The 21,079-nt window shown below is 33.6% G+C and overlaps 1 protein-coding gene across 2 annotated transcripts in view; it reads left to right on the top strand.

The window, feature by feature from the left end:
• LOC138709642 (ubiquitin-like protein 7) overlaps positions 1-21,079 on the top strand; it is a 67,073-nt gene that overhangs the window by 29,528 nt on the left and 16,466 nt on the right. The window contains exon 9 of one of the 2 annotated variants that reach the window (XM_069840559.1): positions 18,935-19,146. In XM_069840559.1, the coding sequence (XP_069696660.1) occupies positions 18,935-19,028 (94 nt within the window). In that variant the 3' untranslated portion in view covers positions 19,029-19,146. Of the gene's footprint in view, positions 1-9,112; positions 13,098-18,934; positions 19,147-21,079 lie in introns of those variants that run through there. The other variant, XM_069840560.1, reaches the window with a different exon arrangement.

Genomic DNA, 21,079 nt, shown 5'->3' on the forward strand with positions numbered 1-21,079 from the left:
TTTTTCACCAAAAATACCATCTCTCCCCTTAAACAATTTAAATAGGTGTGTGTACATTTAGTTTAATTTGGGGTGAAGTACTGAATGAGCGGATTATCTGTGAAATGTAAGTATGGCAGAACTGCAGCAGCCTTGGAGGAGAGCCCTGCTGAATGGTATGTGCAGACACGTGTCTAGAGAAGGAAAGCTGAAATAGACCTAATTATTCGATTCCTCAACAGACACTGAATCTGCTTGTGCTATTCATTGTGTGAAGTGGGAAGTATTCAAATTAAGAAACGAAAAATATTTGTTCAGTGCTCGCTCACAGAAGAAACTCGATGGCATTGAACACTAGCTGGAAAATTCGCCTGAAAGTCTTTTCCTCGTCTTTTTCAGCAAACAGGAATTTCCGTGTGGAGATTACGAAGGTAAAATCTTACACAATTACTGTGGAGCAAGAACTTAAACTGTGTGATCCAGTAAGTAGGAGTAGATTTTGTGAATGGATTTTGAGTAAAATGCATGATGGAGAAATTGATCCTAACCTCGTTTTGTTTTCTGACGAAGCTTGGCTCCACTTAAGTATGTTACTACAGAAGAAATGCGTGGAAAATGGAGGTAGACAGTTCCGGCACCTCCTTGCATGAGATGGGTGAGTACATATCTTTTTAAAAATAAAAACCGTTTATTTTATTTGTTAGACAGTCACTGTAGTCCATAGCACACTCACATTTCATACATGATCCGCTCGCTCAGCAGGTGTAACCCTAACACATTACACTGTTTACCTTATTTCCTTAACAGGCTGCTATCTTTAGAAAGGATATGATGAGATAATTGGGACTTTGGGGAGTTTACTTACTTGCATAAAGTACTGATTTTCATACATCTTGATTACACAACTTTTAACACTGTATCACTTCGGAATATGTATGATAAGAACTTTCTTGTGTTAAATATTAACATACCTTGTTAACATGTTTCGCACCACATCACAGACATCATCACAAAACAAAACTACTTCACATACAATAACAAATATTACACACAAACCGAAGGCTTACCCATGGGCTCACCCATTTCCAGCATGCTAGCAGAAATATTCTTACACCATATAGAACAGACATACATACTAAACAAAGACAACAACAAATACGCAGACAACATCATATACTGACACAGATATGTAGATGACATACTAATAGTGCTGCTTATGATTAGGTTTTTCTCCGGAGCGGTTGTTTGTGCGCTTTCAATCGGAGACCTCCGGTTACCTCCGATTGATGCAGCGCAGGTTGTATATACTCGTATGCTGCGGAGCAGACATACATATTCCGCTGAGCATTCCTTTAATCGGATCAGGTAGTGATTGGAGTCCGCTGACGTCCGCGTATCTTTTAAAATAAGTGTGTAATTTTTTGTTGTTTATTTTCTCTTTTTTATTTACCTCTCTCTCTCTCTCTCTCTCTCTCTCTCTCTCTCTCTCTCTCTCCGGCTCTTCGTTTTTTCTTGTTTTGCTTGAAGTACTATGTTAGTTGACAGATTTTTTTTCTAGTTTTAAAATGTATAGTATATGTGGAAAGGCGTATTAATTTTATATCATTGATCAAATGAATAACCTTAAAATTAACTGAAAACTAACGCAGAATTTAAGCTTTTCACTAAATGTAAACATTTATAATTCTCCTGGAAATACTCGTTTATTCACAAACAGTTTTTGTCAATTATTATTCTAATCGGTTTAGTTTAATGTAAAATATATTAAGGGAGTTTCAGAATGGAACAAAAGAAACTTGTGGTATCAATGGGTTAAAGTTTACTGTCCAACATAATTTATTAAGATTCTTCACCAGACAGGATTGTGATCATTGTGTTAAAGGGTGTCAATATTTGAACTGTCTCTTCTAAAACGCATCACTCTTCCTCTGTAATAAAAAAATATAAGCGGATATCAACTTAAGGATAATTGTAATTATGTTATTACCACACGTTTCTTACATTTCAGAATTAAACTCAATATTTTAATCTAATAACTCAAGTTGCCTTTTAAATATTCCATATAAGTTATGTATGATTTTTATTGCCTCGAAAGTTATGTTTTATAGAATTTTCAAGACTTTTTTTTCTAGACTGTGGGCCTTTGGAACAATAGCACTAAAGCAGTTTAAAAAAATCGTATCAAATGTTTTGCGTAATTTTAAAACTACGAAAACGATGATATCACTAATTAACCGTCAATGTGTATCTGAATGGTAATAATTTATTTTTGACAGCAAGTACGAGTACCACAACCACGGCTCTTAATGTTAGCCTAAACACTTACATACCTACATTTTAAAATTTAGACCTACTCAGAGAATCTATCTAACCTGGTCCACGCCATAGAGATTTCCAAATACGGACCTGTTAGCGTCCTAGGAGCGTTTGGCTTTTCTGGCAACACAATCACCAACTCATATTTCCTTTCAAGTAAGCGGCTCGTCACTGAAATTTGGAGTTTCATCTCGTAACAATATGCTGGATCAATCTTAGAGGGTCCATTTTTGCTGAAATTCTTTTGCTTTTCCGTTTTTCATTCGCAATGTTAGTCTGTCTGCACACAAAACCACAAAATTATTTATTAGAACTTTTATGTATAAATCAAAGTAAACACGCTTTTTAAAAGAGTTCAAAAGTGTTTTGAACAGTTAAATTTACTTACTTACTTACTTTCTTCAAGTTCGTGATTGTGCGATCGCTTCAAATGGTCTAACAAATTCGAAGTTCCATCACCCTTAGAGTAAATTCGCCCACAGAGTTCACAGCGTGCGACTTTATTATCATCTTCAACTGAATTAAAGAATTTCCATGCGACGGATATACGATTTGATGCCATTTTATTCCACTCACAACTACCTTCAGTCTGTACGCGTTGGTCTTCCTTGAGCTCTACGTCCTCCAACTTCGCTTCGCTCCGAACCACTGCATCCCTCCATTGTTCCCTGTTCCACCTACGATAGTATCGGAGATCACCGGTGGAGAGCTTTATTCGTAATCTCCGATTCCTCCGCAGTAGTAGTCACTCTGATGAGCAGCACTACATACTAATACTATACAAGGAAACAAAAGAAAGATCCAAAACCTACATCAACACATAAACAAAATACACCCAAAGCTACACTACACATTAGAAACTGAAAACAACAAATCCATAAATTTTCGAGACATCACAATAACAAAAGTAGACAACAAACAAAGTACATTCAAAGTATACAGAAAACCCACAACAACAACAACACACATACACAGCACATCCAACCACCCTACACAACACAAGCTGCATTCCGAACAATGGTACACAGACTATTCAACATGCCAATGAACCAACAGGATTACAATGAAGAACTAAACACAATCAAATACATAGCACAAGAAAACGGATACAACCCCAACATAATAGACAACATAATACGTAAGACAAAACAAAACCACAAAAAACAGAAGAATACAACACAAGCACAAGAATACAAAAAATACATCACACTAACATACGAAAACAAAAACACACATAAAATTGCAACCTCATTCAAGAAATTAAACTACAACATCGCATACAGAACAAATAACACTCTACAAAAACATCTCAACACACAAACAAACAAATACAACCACACAGGCGTATACAAACTCAAATGTAACACCTGCAACAACTTCTACATAGGACAGACAGGCAGATCATTTCAAACACGTTACAAAGAACACATCACGGCCATAACAAAATTACAAAACACCTCCATATATGCAGAACACGTCACAAATGCTAACCACACTCACAGAGACATCAACACAGACATGGAAATACTGCACATCCAACCAAAAAGCCAGAAACTAAACCCACTAGAACAATATGAAATATACAGACACACGAAAACACACCCCAACGATATTCTCAACACACAACTCAATTTCAAACACATACACTCTTTGACTCTACACTACCAACGCAGGAAACAAGAGGCGCCAAGACCAACAACAACCAGTTCCAAAGATGACCGAAAATAGGTCGAAACATGTTAACAAAGTACGTTAATATTTAACACAAGAAAGTTCTTGTCATATTCCGAACTGATTTTCAGTTTAAAAACTAAGCAGAAGGCGAAAGAGAAGTAGTGAATAGAATTATTATGCTTCATGCCTCCTGTGCATATTAAATTGACATGTCAGTTGTGTACTGGCAACCAGTTTGTTACTGAAACATTTCGTATACTGGGGACAACCTTAATGCTTTCAACAGACTTTGGATCTCACAGTACTACGTGGTGACATAGGTACAGTAACAAGAAGTTACTTCAGGCTACTGAATACAAGTAGCCTAGCTCTATCCAGATTTTCACATTCATTACTTGTAGCCTTCAGTTACTGTTCTTCACTATGCTCTTGGCTTTGGATATCTCCCAGTTGCTGTCTTCCAGCCCACTAGTACTTCTCTAGCTGAGGATTTTCATCAACATGAATCTTGAAAGCTTGACACTTGAAAGGTGATGTTTATTTGTTATTTGCATATTTCGGCATAGGGACAATAAGGTGATGGCTAGATGAACATTCTGTGCAGATGACCTGCCAGTCATGTCCTTCCTGTGTGGAAACGGAATATGGCCACTGATGCTGCCCTGTGGAAATTTCACTCCAATGCATATTTTCATTTTTGGTTCTGAAATGTTCTTCTAATTTTGTTTTCATTGTTCTTCGACTTTTTAGTTTTGCTGCTTTAGATGATACTACAGAATTCGTTGTTTGCAGAATATTAAGTTTGTAGCTGTTTTGCAGATTAAGGGCCGAATTCATAGTCAACACTTATCGTAAGGAAACCCTTAAGCAGTTGCTTATAATAATTTACAATTCATAAATCCCACTGAAGTGAACACTTATTCAAATAAGGCAGCTTGTCAGCTTACTCAAGTGTTTCCTCATATGTATTGTAATCAGCTGATTCGTATACAATGGATGATGATTATGGTTTTGATGAATTTATTGAGTCATATAATGAAAATGAAAATGAGTTTCGGCAAAACAAAAGATATATCAGAGATATGGAAAACCCTTTAGAGATGTACAATGACCAACGATTTAAGAGGAGATACCGTTTCGACAAGAACACTGTTGTGAATATTCTGGTGTCTCTCATTTCAATTCACAATGCAACCATGAGACTTACTGATTTCGCCACTGCTGAAAGTACTGGTTGCTTTGAGATTTTATGATACAGCATCATTTCAGATAGGTTTGAGTGGTATTTTTTTCGAAAAGTATTCACGTCCCAACAAAGTGTTATTTGTATTTTCGTTTGTATTCTACTCAAGGAATAAGCTATTAAAATTAGCGTAATTATATATCTTCCACTTTGTTCACCATAAAAATAACTGAAAAATAAATTAAAATGATTTGTTTACAGGAATATTTCCGGAGTTTGTATTAAACTCAACTGCAATTTTGTTCCATGCCAATTTCTTCTTTTGGAGAGAACAATTATCGGATTTTTTACTTTAGACGATATCTCAATATTTCATAACTAGTTCTTTTAGCTCGCTTCTTTCTTCTTCTGTAAAATGTTTCTCGATATTTTGTATAATTTTTAGCTCTGTAATATTTACTTTTGTATTTGTGTATGACAATAATGCCGATTTAACAATTTAAAGGTGATGGAAAACAATTGAATGTAGGAAAGCGCTCACGTCTAGCCATGTTGTCATATTTCTTTTGATGTCAAGGGAATGCTCAGTGCATATGGAAGAGTAGTGTCTCTGCAATATGACGTGAAATAAGTCCTAAGGAAACACTTATTACTTAAGTGTTTCCTCATTTTATAAGTGACGACTATGAATTCAATCCTAACGTACATATTTACTCGGCTATAGAACCCCCTTTGTTTTTCTCCATTTTTACTTTCGAAATTGGTAGGGGGTCCTATAGGCGCGAACTTCGTAAAATCAATTTGTTTGGATGGGAATAAAAATAACCTATTTTAGTATTTTTATGTGACATAATGTATATATTCAATTAGAACAAAGTCATTATAGGATTTTGTATGTTGACTTTCAAAATGTAAGGATAGTTACTATAGGTGATAGGGTCCTATGACCGAGGAAATGCAATATTTAATTTATTTTCCGGTTTTGATGTGAAGGTTTTCTTATGCAGCTTGGATTGCTGCTTTTGAATCACATAATAATCCTGCGTTATTGAAAGATTTGACATGTTTATAATCTGGAGTTCTCCTTCGGACTGTGTCCTAGGCTTATGTAAGATGATAATAATTTACTATAAATTCTGCTGACTGATGTCGTGCACTGGATTTTGGACTTTCGACAAATAATGCCAAAACCAGTGTTACAGTTTCCTCATTAGTAATAATAATAATAATAATAATAATAATAATAATAATAATGGTTTATTTTAACTGGCAGAGTTAAGGCCATTCGGCCTTCTCTTCCACTCAACCAGTATGATAGAAAATTACTACAATGCTGTGAATATAACATAATTAATACAATACAATACAAAGCAATACAGTACTACAATACAAGACATTATAATACATAATTAATATAATACAGGGACATCATTTTATTTTTACTAACATTTTTAATATTAACCTGTCTATACCTTTAGAGAACTGGAAACACCTCTTGCTCCCCCCTCCAAGACTGGAGTTCGATGATACTGGCGTAAAACACAAATCACTCTACTAGGTATAGGAAGGAAGAAAAGTAGTTCATCCATTTACTTAAACTAGGAAATATCGCGATTTTGAGTTTGATAATTTTCATTAGGTTTTTCTTTAATCAAAGTACAGTACTGTATTAAGAATAAGTGTTTTTACTTACGAAGTGAGTTATCCATCCAAACGTATTCATTATGCAGTGTATATTATACTGTCTACAGCACATTAGCGTACAATATAGAGAAAGAAGTTAAATTGAAAAATAATCATAATATGGATATTTAAACACAATTTTGAAAATGGTGGCCGTTCATTTCGATACAGGCTTCAGTTCTTTTGTGCATATTATCGCACTATAGACTATTGCATCTAATTCCAATTGCCAGTTTCGTCCTTTGTACTAGTAACTCATGTTGAAATAATTCTGTACCTACTCTACGTACTGTGAATTCAATCTTCACTTCTGCCCGACCCAAAAATATAAAATTACTCAGACATGCTATCTACTGTCTGTCCAAGTGGTTATGCCGCAGGATTGTAGAAAGGGAGGAAATCACGTGACAGTTAATTAGTTAACGAGGCCCTTTTATTTAAGTTAAATTAAACAGCTGTATAATATTACTAATTTCATGTTGTTTGATTTATCCGATAAGCAGGTTGTAATACAATGTTAAAATTGAAATATACCGTCTGTGCTTATCTACTAGATAAGCATAGACGATATATTTCAATTTTAACATAGTATAATATTACGTAAACTTCCAATTCCTAAGAGAAATTAATGTTTTCAGAAAAGAACTAAGACAGCCCAGCTATTACAGAGAGGCGAGCAGAAGCAGATGGGGGAAATTGGGATGCGACGTAGGCAAACGGACAGTACCTGTGCGAAAATATGATTCAATATTGAAAGCTCTTTCGTCACTGGAAAACGCGAACATATTTCTGGAACGTACTATACTCAGTAACTCAGTACTGCTTACTATCTGCGGTCTTGGTTCTGTGTGGAGTTGGAACTTCCTTAGTAGAAGGGGTGGGAGTGAAGTACATTCAAAAACTCAGGTACAATAAAAATTGAAGTAAAAATAAAATGATGTCCCTGTACAATGACAATTCTTTTCATCTTCACAACACCAATAAAATAAGTATGTAATAATAATAATAATAATAATAATAATAATAATAATAATAATAGCAATGATAGTCATACCTAAATTAAATTAAATTATTAAACTCGATCACAATTATAACATCAATTTGACTGCGCCCGTAAGAAATCGTTTAGCTTTTTCTTGAAAGTGGTTATTGTCTGGCAGCCCCTAATTTTCTGAGGTAGAGAATTCCACTCACTGGGGACTGAGACAGTAAAAGAGGATGAATAGTGGGATGTTCTATGGGCAGGAATTGCTAGGATTTGGCTCTGCTGTGACCTGGTGTTTAGATTGTGATTGGAGGATAAGTAGTTCAACCGGGAACGAAGATAATTTGGAGTAGAAGTGTGGAGAACTTGAAACAGAAGAGACAGCGAATGAAGTGTTCTACGGTTACTAAGTTGCAGCTAGGATAAAGATTTGAATGAGCTCAAATTTGTGAGCATTGCTGATGAATCTGACACACATATTGTGCACACGCTGCAGCTTGTTCGAAAGGTCAGTTGTCAAGTCTGTAAGTATTACGTTGCAATAGTCAAACAGTGGTAGTACGAGGGTTTGCACTAAAGTCTGTTTTAATTCTGGCGGGAGGAAGTTTCTGAATGGGTTAAGAGAATGCTTGGTGTAGCACACTCTCTTGGATATTTCCTTTATTTGGCATTCCAAATTTAAATTTTCATCCAAGAAAATGCCGAGGTTTCTGATGACGGAAGCTGTCCACTAAGTTTTATTAAACATATACATTCAATATAGAATCACAAACAAGAATGTTAATAACCATCACCACTCTGAATCGTCAGTAAACATTACATTCTTCCATCGGATAAAAATTACATTCAGTTCAATAATATCACAGTCACCTTTCTACTGGAATGCCTGAACAAAAACCTCATTATGTTCACCTTGAAACATTGCCTCCTATTTATGGATAATATTCTTGTTCTGAGAGTTTGCAACCCATGGGCCACCATTTCACCCTCACCCCAATTACCGTTTTTCTATAGTTAACACTTCATTTTCCAGTTCTAATTATTTGACCCATGTTTCCTTTCGAAGTTGTCAGTGAATCTTGAAGGTTCATAAATTCTCATTGCCACTGTATTATGTTGAAGCAAACAAACAGTCTTTAAACATATACTGTACATTCAACATAGAATCACAAGCAACACTGACCCACTGTAAATTGTCAATAAACATTATAGTTTGTTAAAATAATTTTGTACAAAATAGAAAATGGGTACTGCTCAGTAACATTACTAAGATTGTTGTTCTTAATTTTCAGGTAGTTCCAGTTCTTGTCCCGATGTACTGATGCTGAGTGTAAATTGGAAATACAGGCAGTGGCAAACCTCACTTTATATGAAGAAATGATGTAAATCGAGGGAAATACGTACCAATGAAATTGTGGAAGCCATAATGTAATATTCAGGAGTTGTGTAATAAATTTAATATCTATATAATTTTTTTCAGATCAGTGGTGTGTGCGCGCGCGCGCGTGTGTGTGTGTGTGTGTGTGTGTGCGTGCGTGCGTGCGTGCGTGCGTGCGTGCGTGCGTGCGTGACAGTCGATCAAATTAAAATGTTTGAAAATCTCAGGAGTCCTCAGTTCAAAATATATGAATGGCTGATTTGAAAAACAACCTATGTCACAAAAAGTAAAGTTTAAGGAAAACTGAAAAAATGTGACTTATCTACTCTCGAATTGTGATTGCTTTTGTTTCACAGATTGTATGCTCACAAGGTATTATGTTGTTTAAACTTATTGTGAAATACATACACTTCGAATTACAACTATTATTTAAAAATAATTGTTTAAACTTTGTAGATATAGGTTGCTTTTGCAATCAACATAAATGTGACACTACATCATCAGTATTTTATACTGTTTTTTATAAAAGTACTCGTATTATATTCGGCAATACAATATGGAATGAGCTAACTGTGGACAAATAGAAATATAACATTACATTTAGTAAGCATTCACTCATTCTTCTGTAGCTTATATTCGATCCTTATTCTGTTGGAAAGTCTACGTGTTCCAACCCAGTAGTGGACCACCTTAAGATTTCATTCAAAAAGACTGCTGAAATTTTTCATGAACATACTGCACACATTTTTGAAATGTCTTTCGTCTTTTTCTTCATCTATTAGCACCATACCACTTGAGTATTCTTGAATATTTGGAAGTGAAGGAGTCATGTTTCGAAATAACCTGAGGTATAAAGCGTGTTTTATAAGTGCATTGATGAATTCCTTGCATAAAACTGCCTCTGATGTGTCTTTTCTATAAACAAAATGATTGAATTTAGAAATGAAGCTCTTAGTGGATGCTTCCAAAGATAAACATGTGCTTCTGTATAAACGTCCCCATTAGATCTGTTCCACAAATAAAATTAACTAAAAAACTGGATCTATGACTTGAATGAAAGATATATTCCACCAATTCGTACACAGAGCACAGCCTGTCATTTTTTCTTTCAACTTACCTTTGTAACTCTGAATACCTGGTCACATGACACGGGTAGGGTAGTGTTGTTCAGTTTGATGGAATCTCTATTAAACCCATTGTTTTGTCTAGGGCAATTGTCACTGGACAGTGACTTCTTCTTCTTCAACATATTCCTTTAAATCCTGGGTAACAAAGTGCACGCTTTGTTTGAGCCATCTTTTCTATTGCTTTTAAGAGAACAGGCTTGCCAGTTTTTAGATTATGAATGCAGAATACAGAGACAATGAGCTGGGGTAAGTAGAAGACGTCTTGTACAGGGGTGTGTGATAGCTGTACATAACCAAAACAGAGGCCCAAGGTATTTTGTTTTCTTGGGATTTTTTGGATATCCTGTAATGCATTATAATAGTTATTTATGGTACTTGCGAGGTAAGTGCATCTTTATTGCGCGAGTGGAAAGATTTAAGCACGAGGCGTCAGCCGAGCGCAATAAAGATCACGCTCACAAGTACCATACGTAATTTTATCCATGACCATAACGAAAAGTTATGTTTTATAAAAGAAAATATGTTGAAAATAAGTCCTCATATAGTCGCATATCATGGCATGGATTTTAGAATCGATATGTGTACTAGATAGGCCATGATTAGTGAAGAATGGTATCTAAGGCGTTGGATAAATAACAAATTATAATTAATTATATAATTTTAATATATATTTTTTTCATTTTAAACTGTATTTTCGTCTTTTTGAAGTTTCAGGGATTATTTAGAAGTGTTCACGGGACTAATGTGATTAAAATAATTTCACATTTTACTTCTGTAAACTTAAGAGGAATATTAAAACGTAATTTATCATTGTGTCTGTTTAGTTCAGTTGACTAACGCGTGTTGTTATAAAATCCTATAAACGCAACTTCGCAGGTTCAAGTCTCCTTGCCTCCCAAAAGGTAAATTATTACAAATTAAAAAAAAAAATACATATTAGATATGGATGCAATGCACAAATTACGACGTAGTAGATAGAGAAAAGAGAAGGAAATTGAGTGTATATTTAAGAAATGGTAATAAAGAAGTAGAGGTAGTGACATCTAGTAACTAATATATTAACTTCTTGAGTAATAGTTGAATGGAAAAGTATACGTGTGTGCCCGGGTACTAGGAAAGTACTAATGAACTGTGAGATGAAGTTCAGACTGTGAGGTAAAGTCTTTATCTCACTATTGGAATAAAGTAATGTTGAATAAAAGCCCGCAAAAGTATTTAGTGAAGGAATGTTTTTCGTTATGGTCATGGATAAAATATTTTGGCACGCCGTTTATGGATAATAAAATTAATTCTGCCACAGCAGACCTCTTGACTGCATCAGGTTTTAAATTTTATCTTCAAATTTAGTTGTTAACGGCCTTCCAAATCTAAGATAATTTTCTTTGAATATTTTATTGTCGTATTCATATTTGATCATAAATGTAGGATATTTTGCCTTTAATAAGCTAAGTTATACATTAATAGAACTTGAAGTTCAAGATGTATAGTAAGTAACACAGGTTTAACTCGCATAAGAAACAATCACCACCATCTGCATTGCATAATAAAAATCAATCCAGACTATGTGGAATGCGGTGAAAAAAGCAAAACACTAACTGAAATGAGTTGAGTGAATAACAACCCATGTCCACTAAATAGGTTGTTCTTGCACTCACTGCAATATTGAGTACCGTGTATAACTGCATACTATCAAGAGCCATGGGGTGTGTTTGATCTGAACACAAGTGTGTATCTCTTACATACTTACTTACTTACTGGCTTTTAAGGAACCCAGAGGTTCATTGCCGCCCTCACATAAGCCCGCCATCGGTCCCTATCCTGAGCAAGATTAATCCAGTATCTATCATCATATCCCACCTCCCTCAATTCCATTTTAATATTATCCTCCCATCTACGTCTCGGCCTCCCCAAAGGTCTTTTTCCCTCCGGTATCCCAACTAACAATCTATAATATGCATTTCTGGATTCGCCCATATGTGCTACATGTCCTGCCCATCTCAAACGTCTGGATTTAATGTTCCTAATTATGTCAGGTGAAGAATACAATGCGTGCAGCTCTGTGTTGTGTAAGTTTCTCCATTCTCCTGTAACTTCATCCCTCTTAGCCCCAACTATTTTCCTAAGAACCTTATTCTCAAACACCCTTAACCTATGTTCCTCTCTCAAAGTGAGAGTCCAAGTTTCACAACCATAATGAACAACTGGTAATATAACTGTTTTATAAATTCTAACTTTCAGATTTTTTGACAGCAGACTAGATGACAAAAGCTTCTCAACCGAATAATAACAGGCATTTCCCATATTTATTCTGCGTTTAGTTTCCTCTTCGTGTGTACCTCTATGGAATAAAAATACCGGAAAAAAACGAAAATAGCAAAAAAATGGTGTATAGGTTGTTTTTTAAACCAGCGAGTTATATGAAATAAACAGATACGAATTACACAGCTAGAATAGAAATGTAACAGGGTGTCGACTGGCCTTGGACCCGTACGAGGACTGGATTCCGCCTTCAGACCTCCAGCATTGCAACAATGGGCCGATGATGTTGACACCATGCCAAGTTGCATTTACTCCAGAATTTTGTACTTTTCAAAATGACACTTGGGTTAGCTAGCAGTGTTTTCGAGAGTGGGTGATGTGTGGTTGTAGAGTTCACATGAATGTGTTTTCTGGTATCAAACTTTCGTTATTTGTATGTTGCAAGGAATGTAGCTGTGTCACTACGTACATATATGTGATGTTTCGTTGAAATAAAGGCTATCCTCTATTATATTTTAGAGAATTTATTTTACAACCTTCATTAATTCTTTGTGTGATAAAACAAAAATTTAAATGAAACGTTTATTATAAAAACTCCACAAGTGTAAAAATTAAAATTTTACAGAAGAGACAAAAAAAAAACGTTGTACACTTGAAATATATTTTGATGAGCTAATGTCCTTCTGCCAATGTTATCCATTAATGAAACCTTGTTAAAGCTGTGTTTTGTAGAACTTACATTTGACTTGTATATGCATACGGGATGAAAGTATACATCATCACTTATGGGGTTTTTACAACAAACCATCATTGATGTTAGAAGTACAGGAATAAAGTCAAAGAATCAAAATAAAAATTCAAAAGTAGATATAATAAATAAAAAAATGGAAAAATCAAAATTAAAATATCAAAATAAAAAGTCAATATAAAATTATAAATATAATATTAAAATTGAAAAAAAATTTAAATTAAATTAAAAAAAAAAAAACAAAATTTAAGTGAAAATTCAAAACCAAAATTAAAATTACAAAATACAATTAAACTACATAATAAAATAAAATAATGAACACAAGATTAAAATTAAAGGTGAAATGAAAATTAAGGAATATATTAATCAGTTTATTTGCAAGAACTTGAGACAAATACCTTACTATTATAATAAGGTATTTGCTTCAGACACCAAAAGTTATAAGACACTGGATCGGTGTCTGTTAGAGTTCCTGGGTAGCTCAGTTGGTAGAGCATTGGTATGTTTAACCATAGGTCCCGGGTTCGATACCCGGCCCAGAACAATTTTTCCCTCGAAATTATTCAAATCAACTTTACAGGAAGTTAAACCTGAAAGCTTGATTTACATGAAAATTTATAACAAGTTCGTTTTTTTAATGAGGTCAAGTTAAGTTCGTTTATCGATTCTTAATTCTTTTGAATGGAGTTCTGTAATTAGCAGTAGTATGGATTTTTATAACTTTATATCTATTTTATTTTGAATGGATTTAATAATTTGTTATCCTCTTAAATTTGTTAAAGATCGGATTGCTGGTAAGTAGTCTAAATTTACTCGCAAATTGAATTAATCTGATTATTTTAGAAATATGAAATCTTGTGTATGTAATTTACATAGATATGTAAATTAGACAGCTGATTTTAATAGAAATATTGATGAAGTTAAACATTTACCTGACTGACTGACAATCTGCTCACAGGTATTGGATAAATTGACAATAATTTTATTAGAAACACCCATGAAAGACGAACAATTAGGTTTAGGTAAGGACACCACTGGTTGAACGAAGTTAACAGAAATACCGGTGACCAAGTTGTTTCCAAAAGCACATGATTCAAGATCAATATCATTTTCAGCTAGCTTATTCATTTGATGTGATTTAAAGCATATTTTGAATATTGCAACACTTTAAGTAGAGATATTTTATCACATAGCTGACTAATAGTAAAAGCCTTGTCATTAATGATTAAATCTTTTTGTTTCGAGATAAGTTTTATAAAACGAATGTCAGTCTTATTACTGCTATCAGCAATTGCACTCTAAGCAGCACATAAATCAACATCATGTTCAGTTAAAACATCAACACAACATTCATAAGAATTGGCATCAAGAAGTTCTACATTATTATTTAATTCCGCACAACTAAGTAGAAAGAATTAAGATACTTACGACACTGAACAGTTGATTGAAACATCATACTAGAAAATAAGATGAAGGAATTGAATAAAAAAAGAGAATTGGCTACAAAACCAGTAAATTAAAAGATATTAGCGAAACGAAATGAAATGTTACAATTCTCCTTAGTATGAAAACCAAATTCCACAGAATTGTCAATAAATCAGTTTAGACGACAAAAAATCGAAGAAATTATATATCCAAAGAAATATGTAATATAGAATTTGCATATAATAAAAAAAAATGTACAGGGATCGAACCAAACAAACAGAAATTTAACTAATTTGATAGATTCTATAATGCAAGACATTTCAACAGTAAAAAAAAAAAAAGAAAAAAAAAATTAGAGCTAAAATTTGGAAATCAAATTATATTAGTATCAAAAAATAAAATTAAGGATAAACTTATAAAAAAAAAAAAAAGGAAATAGATATTGAAAATAAAAAAATGAAATTAAAATTACAATTAAAATAAAAAAAAAATTATAAATTAAAATTAAAAATTAAATTTAAAAATTAGATTTAAATTTGAAATTAAAGAAATAAACATAAAATTAAAGATAAAACTAAAATTAAAACTGAAAAATAAAATAAAAAACTATAAATTAAAATTAATATAGAAAAAAAATTAAATTAAAAAATGTAATGAAAATGAAATAATTCAATGAAATAAAAAAATTAAATTGAAATTAAAATTAAAAAATTACATTAGAATTGAAATTGGAATTAGAAATAAAAGTAATTTAAAAAATACAGTCAAAATATAAAATTAAAATTTAAAAATTTAATTAGAAACCACATTAAAAATAAAATTATAATTAAAATAAAAAAATAATATAAAAATTGAAATTAATGTTGAAGAATATAATTGAAATTAAGAAAGAGCATTGAAATTTAAAAATAATATTAAAAATTAAAATTAAAATGAAAAATAAAATTACAATTAAAATTAAAAATATTATATTGAAAATTGAAATTAAAATGAAAAAACAGAATTACAATTAAAATTAAAAGTTGAAATTATAAAATAAAATTAAAATTACAAAATAGAAATGAAGTAAAAAAAATTAGATTTAAATAATTGAAGTTAAAGAACTAAATTTAAAATTAAAGATAAAATAAAAAATAAAACTGAAGAACAAAATTATAAAGTAGAAACTAAATTGAAATTAATGTAGAAAAAAAAAGGAAATGAAATTTAAAATATTACTGATAAATTAGAAATCAAATTAAAAAAAATGAAACCTGAATTAAAATTAAAAAATACAATTAAAATTAAATTAAACTTAAAAAAATATTATTAACATTTAAATTAAAAAAATAAATGGAAATTAAAATAAAAAAATTATATTAGACTTAAGAATGAAGTTAAAACTAAAGGGAAATTTAAATACGATCAAAATATAAAATTTAAATAAAAAGTATAATCAGAAGTCATATTAAGAATAAAAAAATAACATAAAAATGAAAATTAAAAAACATTTAAATCAAAATAAAAGAAATAGAATTGCAGCTGAAATGGAAAAATAACATTAAAAATTGAAATTAAAATTAAAAAATAAAATTACAATAAAAAATTAAAAAGGGAAAAAAATTAATTTAAAATAACATTAAAAAAATTAAATTGAAATTAATATTTGAAATCAAAAATTGAATTGAAATTAGAAAATGGAATTAAAATTTAAAGAAGTCAATTTAAAAGTGAGAATGAAAATTAAATTAATACTAAAAATTAAAATTAAAATAGACATAAACAAATGAAATGAAAATTGAAGTTAAATTAAGAAATAAAATAACAATTGAAATAAAATTAGGGAAAAGTACAATTAAAATTAGAATTGAAATTAAAGAAAATATAAATAAGTTTAAATGAAGTAAATAAATAAAGAAATTAAATTAATTGAGAAGTTTAAATAAATTAATTATGTTAATAAAATGAAATAAATTGAATAAAATAAATTACTTCTTGACTGATTTCAGCTTAACTGATACCCAATTTTCAATTTAAAAACCTCATACCTGTAGTTTGGAAGGCTTGTAAACCAGCCAGATTTTGAATTGACATGTAAATTAAGACACAGTGAAATGTCAGTATAATGAATTTGAGGGAGTACCATAATTATTTTCGTTAAAGTGACATTGGTGAGATTTGTATGGCAGTTACGAATTATTGGTTTGATAATAAACACCTGCACTTTACAAAATATGTAGCTGGAACACTAACTGCTTTGCAAACAATGTATGTGGCTGCTTTTGCTATCGTGTGCTACTGTGGAAATAAGACAGTCACAATCAATCTAATGCCAAAGTTATTTGTGCTATATTAGCTACAACGTTATCATTAAAATTTACAGAGTACAGAAATTTGTTTGTTCTACAACTGGAGTAGCGAATACATTCAACTGAAATTTTTGTTATAATAGTATTTGTTTAACTGAAGATTTTTTCAAGATATGAAGAAAAATAAATTGACGGGAAACAGTAATTAATTTTGTTAAAATGGAAATTTAGTTACTTGAGCATTCGTTATAATGACATTTCACTTCGTGTGATCTCTGATGGCAAGTTCTTGAGTATCACTTCTGGTTTTCCAGTACAAAGCTACGTCTAAATTTTAAGATAATTTAGAATTATTTAGGAAACGCCACATTATATATAAGAAAGGAAGAATATAATATATATTTTTTTCTTCCTTTTTTCTTCATATAACAATCTTTGGCCACTAAAATAGTGTAATAGACTTTGTCAAATACAAATAAAAGCTAGAGTTAAAAAAAATATTGTATATTATAAAAAGACTTACTAATGAGCCAATTCGATTAACATTTATAAATTCACCACTGTTTAAAGTAAATAAATATGTAGGAATTTTATTAGGCACTTTTATTGACATTATTTCAAAGTTGTTGCTTGTTTTTGTTAGCCAACATTTGGTAGATGAAACATACTTAATGCCTAGCATTATGATCATGACAATCTTTCTTAAAAGTGTAATATTGAAATTTTGTTTGACATTCATTAATAATTTTAAAATATATAAACCGGTAACAGTTGAGATCTCCTTGTTAATAAATAAAGGAGGATAATGAGTATTGGTGATAATCCTGATGGCCTTTTTCTGTAATTTAAAAATCTTGAGTATGTGAGAGGTTGACCCATACTTAAATATGCTGCTAAAATAGGTGTAGGCAGTCCCTATATATTTTAATAGCAAAATCATTTTTAAACTTAAAAAAAAATAAAATAAAATCCAGTGTAATAAACTGAATACTTATAAAATCAATACATTCTTCTCCAGTTAGCCACTATTCCAAACATGACTCGTTGTGCAAGATTTTAAAGTAATGTTAATGATTCTGTTTTCTTCTCATTTAAAAGTAAACCATTAGCTTAAAAAAATTTGTTTAACTTGTACAATATATGTCAGTGTTCCACTTTCAAGCAACTGGAAATACGGTGTTAATAGATTATAAATACACGATATCTTCTTTAACCCACAACTGGCTCTACTATGCAATGCTTAGTATGCACTGAGAAGTAGCCTTTCTAGGCACGTTACACCTTAATGATTGTATAGTTTATCTACTACATTGCAGAAACTGACACATTATCTATTAATTTCAGAATGTGTGACATAAATTGCATCCTATTTATGCGTTCAAACAACATCTGATATGTTAAAAGATATGCTTTTCTGTGGGTAGTAAGTTGTAACAAGTCCATGTGTTAAGTAAGAAAGTCTTGCTCTACTGAGTTTGGAGACTGACAATAGTTTCGGAACAATGCTTATAAAAGACTAAGTGCAATTTCCTCTCGTATTATTTGCACGATAGATTTTAATTAGGAGCATACAAGCTAGCAAATAACAGTTTTTGGAAATGGAGGGTAGTCGTTATCAGTTACTAGAAGGGGTTGATATTTTGTTTTGTATATCTGTAATACAAAAGTAAAGTATTGACTGTAATCTAATACAGAGGCTAATTGAAGTTAATAAACTGGGACTGTTTAGAAGAGGAGAGAGAAAATTGTGTGATTGAGTTAATCCATGATGCCATTGAGCAACGATCCATTTCTAGAAGTTTGACATGAAGGTATATTTCTAAGGCTGGCACCTGATTCGCAACTGTTGTATTTAACAAGTACGTCTTGATTTGGTAATCTTGTTGCAGGTGTCTCACTGACTCCAGAAGAAGGAGTGGAGTTGGCGAAGTGAAGACAAGAAATTGTTCATTCAAACACACAGCTTACAAGAAATGCATTTGATGAGCGACAGAAGAAACAACTACACACCATCTAGCCCAGTTGGAAGCGCACACCTTGAAAGGGAATAGAGGGTGGTGAGAGACACCCAGCTTTGCCAAGACTCCATCTCCTGCCCCAGGTAGGTGTCAATGTGTCACCATCTGTTTCGTTTCCGAGGAACTGTCTACAATCTAGGCCCAGATACACTGCAACTTGTTTTTACTACTTTCATATATTTTCTACCTCCTCTGAACCTTCTCTGTGCTTTGTACTGTGAAGGAAGATATAATTATAACAACTGTCAAACAGGGAGGGAGGGAGGGAGGAACAGTATTTGAGTAGTTGCTATAGTAATGTACAGTGACGTGATACCTAGATCAGTGTTGCCATTCTTTTTATGAATAGTTGTTATACCACAGATGCACATTACAGATTTATACATAAACTACTATGAAATGAGTAATATTACTCAGTAATTGTATATAGATATTTCCATGAGCAGAGCAAAAAGCTAAATCTTGAGTAGTTGAAAAGTACAGTGTCATTACTTTCCCTTGAGCACACGAAAGTTGTTCTTAATTAATACTCAGTTCTTGGCAATAACGCCATTAACTCTCTAGCTCTCCTGTACTTCTCACACATAGGTTTTGAATGTAAACAGAGAACAGAGGAGACAGGGGGAGCACAGAGGGGACAGGTAGAGCACCGAGGTGAGAGAAAGAGTACTGAGTGAACAGGTAGAGCACAGAGAGGACAGGAAGAGAACAGAGAAGACAGGGACTGCACACATAGGACAGGGAAAGAACAGAGAGGAGTGGGAGTGCACAGAGAGGACAGGGAGAGAACTGAGGGGACAGGGAGAGAACAGAGAGGACACGGAGAGAACAGAGAGGACAGGAAGAGAACAGAGAAGACAGGGACAGCACAGAGAGGACAGGGAGAGAACAGAGAGGACTGGGAGTGCACAGAGAGGATAGGGAGACAACAGAGGGGACAGGGAGAGAACAGAGAGGACAGGGAGAGCACAGAGAGGACAGGGAGAGAACAGAGAAGGTGGGGAGTTCACAGAAAGGACAGGGAGAGCACAGAGAGGACAGGGAGAGAACAGAGAAGACAGGGAGTGCACAGAGAGTGCAGGGAGAGAACAGAGAGGACAAGGAGAGAACAGAGAGGACAGGGAGAGAACAAAGAGGACAGGGAGTGCACAGAGAGGACAGGGAGAGAACAGAGAAGACAGGGAGTGCACAGAAAGGACAGGGAGAGAACAGAGGGGACAGGGAGAGAACAGAGAAGACAGGGAGTGCACAGAGAGGACAGGGAGAGAACAGAGAAGACAGGGAGAGAGAATAAAAGACAGACAGAGCACAGAGATGACAGGGAGTGCACAGAGAGGACAGGGAGAGAACAGTGAGGACAGGGAGTGCACAGACAGGACAGCGAGAGAACAGAGAAGACAGGGAGAGAGAACAGAGATGATAGGGAGTGCACAGAGAGGACAGGGAGAGAACAGAGAAGACAGAGAGAGAAGAGAAGGCAGGGAGTGCACAGAGAGGACAGGGAGAGAACAGAGAAGACAGGGAGTGCACAGAGAGGACAGGGAGAGAACAGAGAGGACAGGGAGAGCACAGAGAGGACAGGGGGAGAACAGGGAGACAACAGAGAAGACAGGGAGAGAGAACAGAAGACAGAGAGAGCACAGAGATGACATGGAGTGCACAGAGAGGACAGGGAGAGAACAGAGAGGACAGGGAGAGCACAGACAGGACAGGGAGAGAACAGAGAAGACAGGGAGAGAGAACAGAGATGATAGGGAGTGCACAGAGAGGACAGGGAGAGAACGGAGAGGACAGTGAGAGCACAGAGAGGACAGGGAGAGAACAGAGAAGATAGGGAGTGCACAGGGAGGACAGGGAGAGAACAGAGAGGACAGGGAGAGCACAGAGAGGACAGGTAGAGAACAGAGAAGACAGGGAGAGCACAGAGAGGACAGGGAGAGAACAGAGAAGAGGGGAGTTCACAGAAAGGACAGGGAGAGAACAGAGAACAGGGAGAGCACAGAGAGGACAGGGAGA

The sequence above is a fragment of the Periplaneta americana genome, chromosome 11 (genome assembly GCF_040183065.1).
Source record: "Periplaneta americana isolate PAMFEO1 chromosome 11, P.americana_PAMFEO1_priV1, whole genome shotgun sequence".
NCBI classification, from domain to species: Eukaryota; Metazoa; Arthropoda; class Insecta; order Blattodea; family Blattidae; genus Periplaneta; species Periplaneta americana.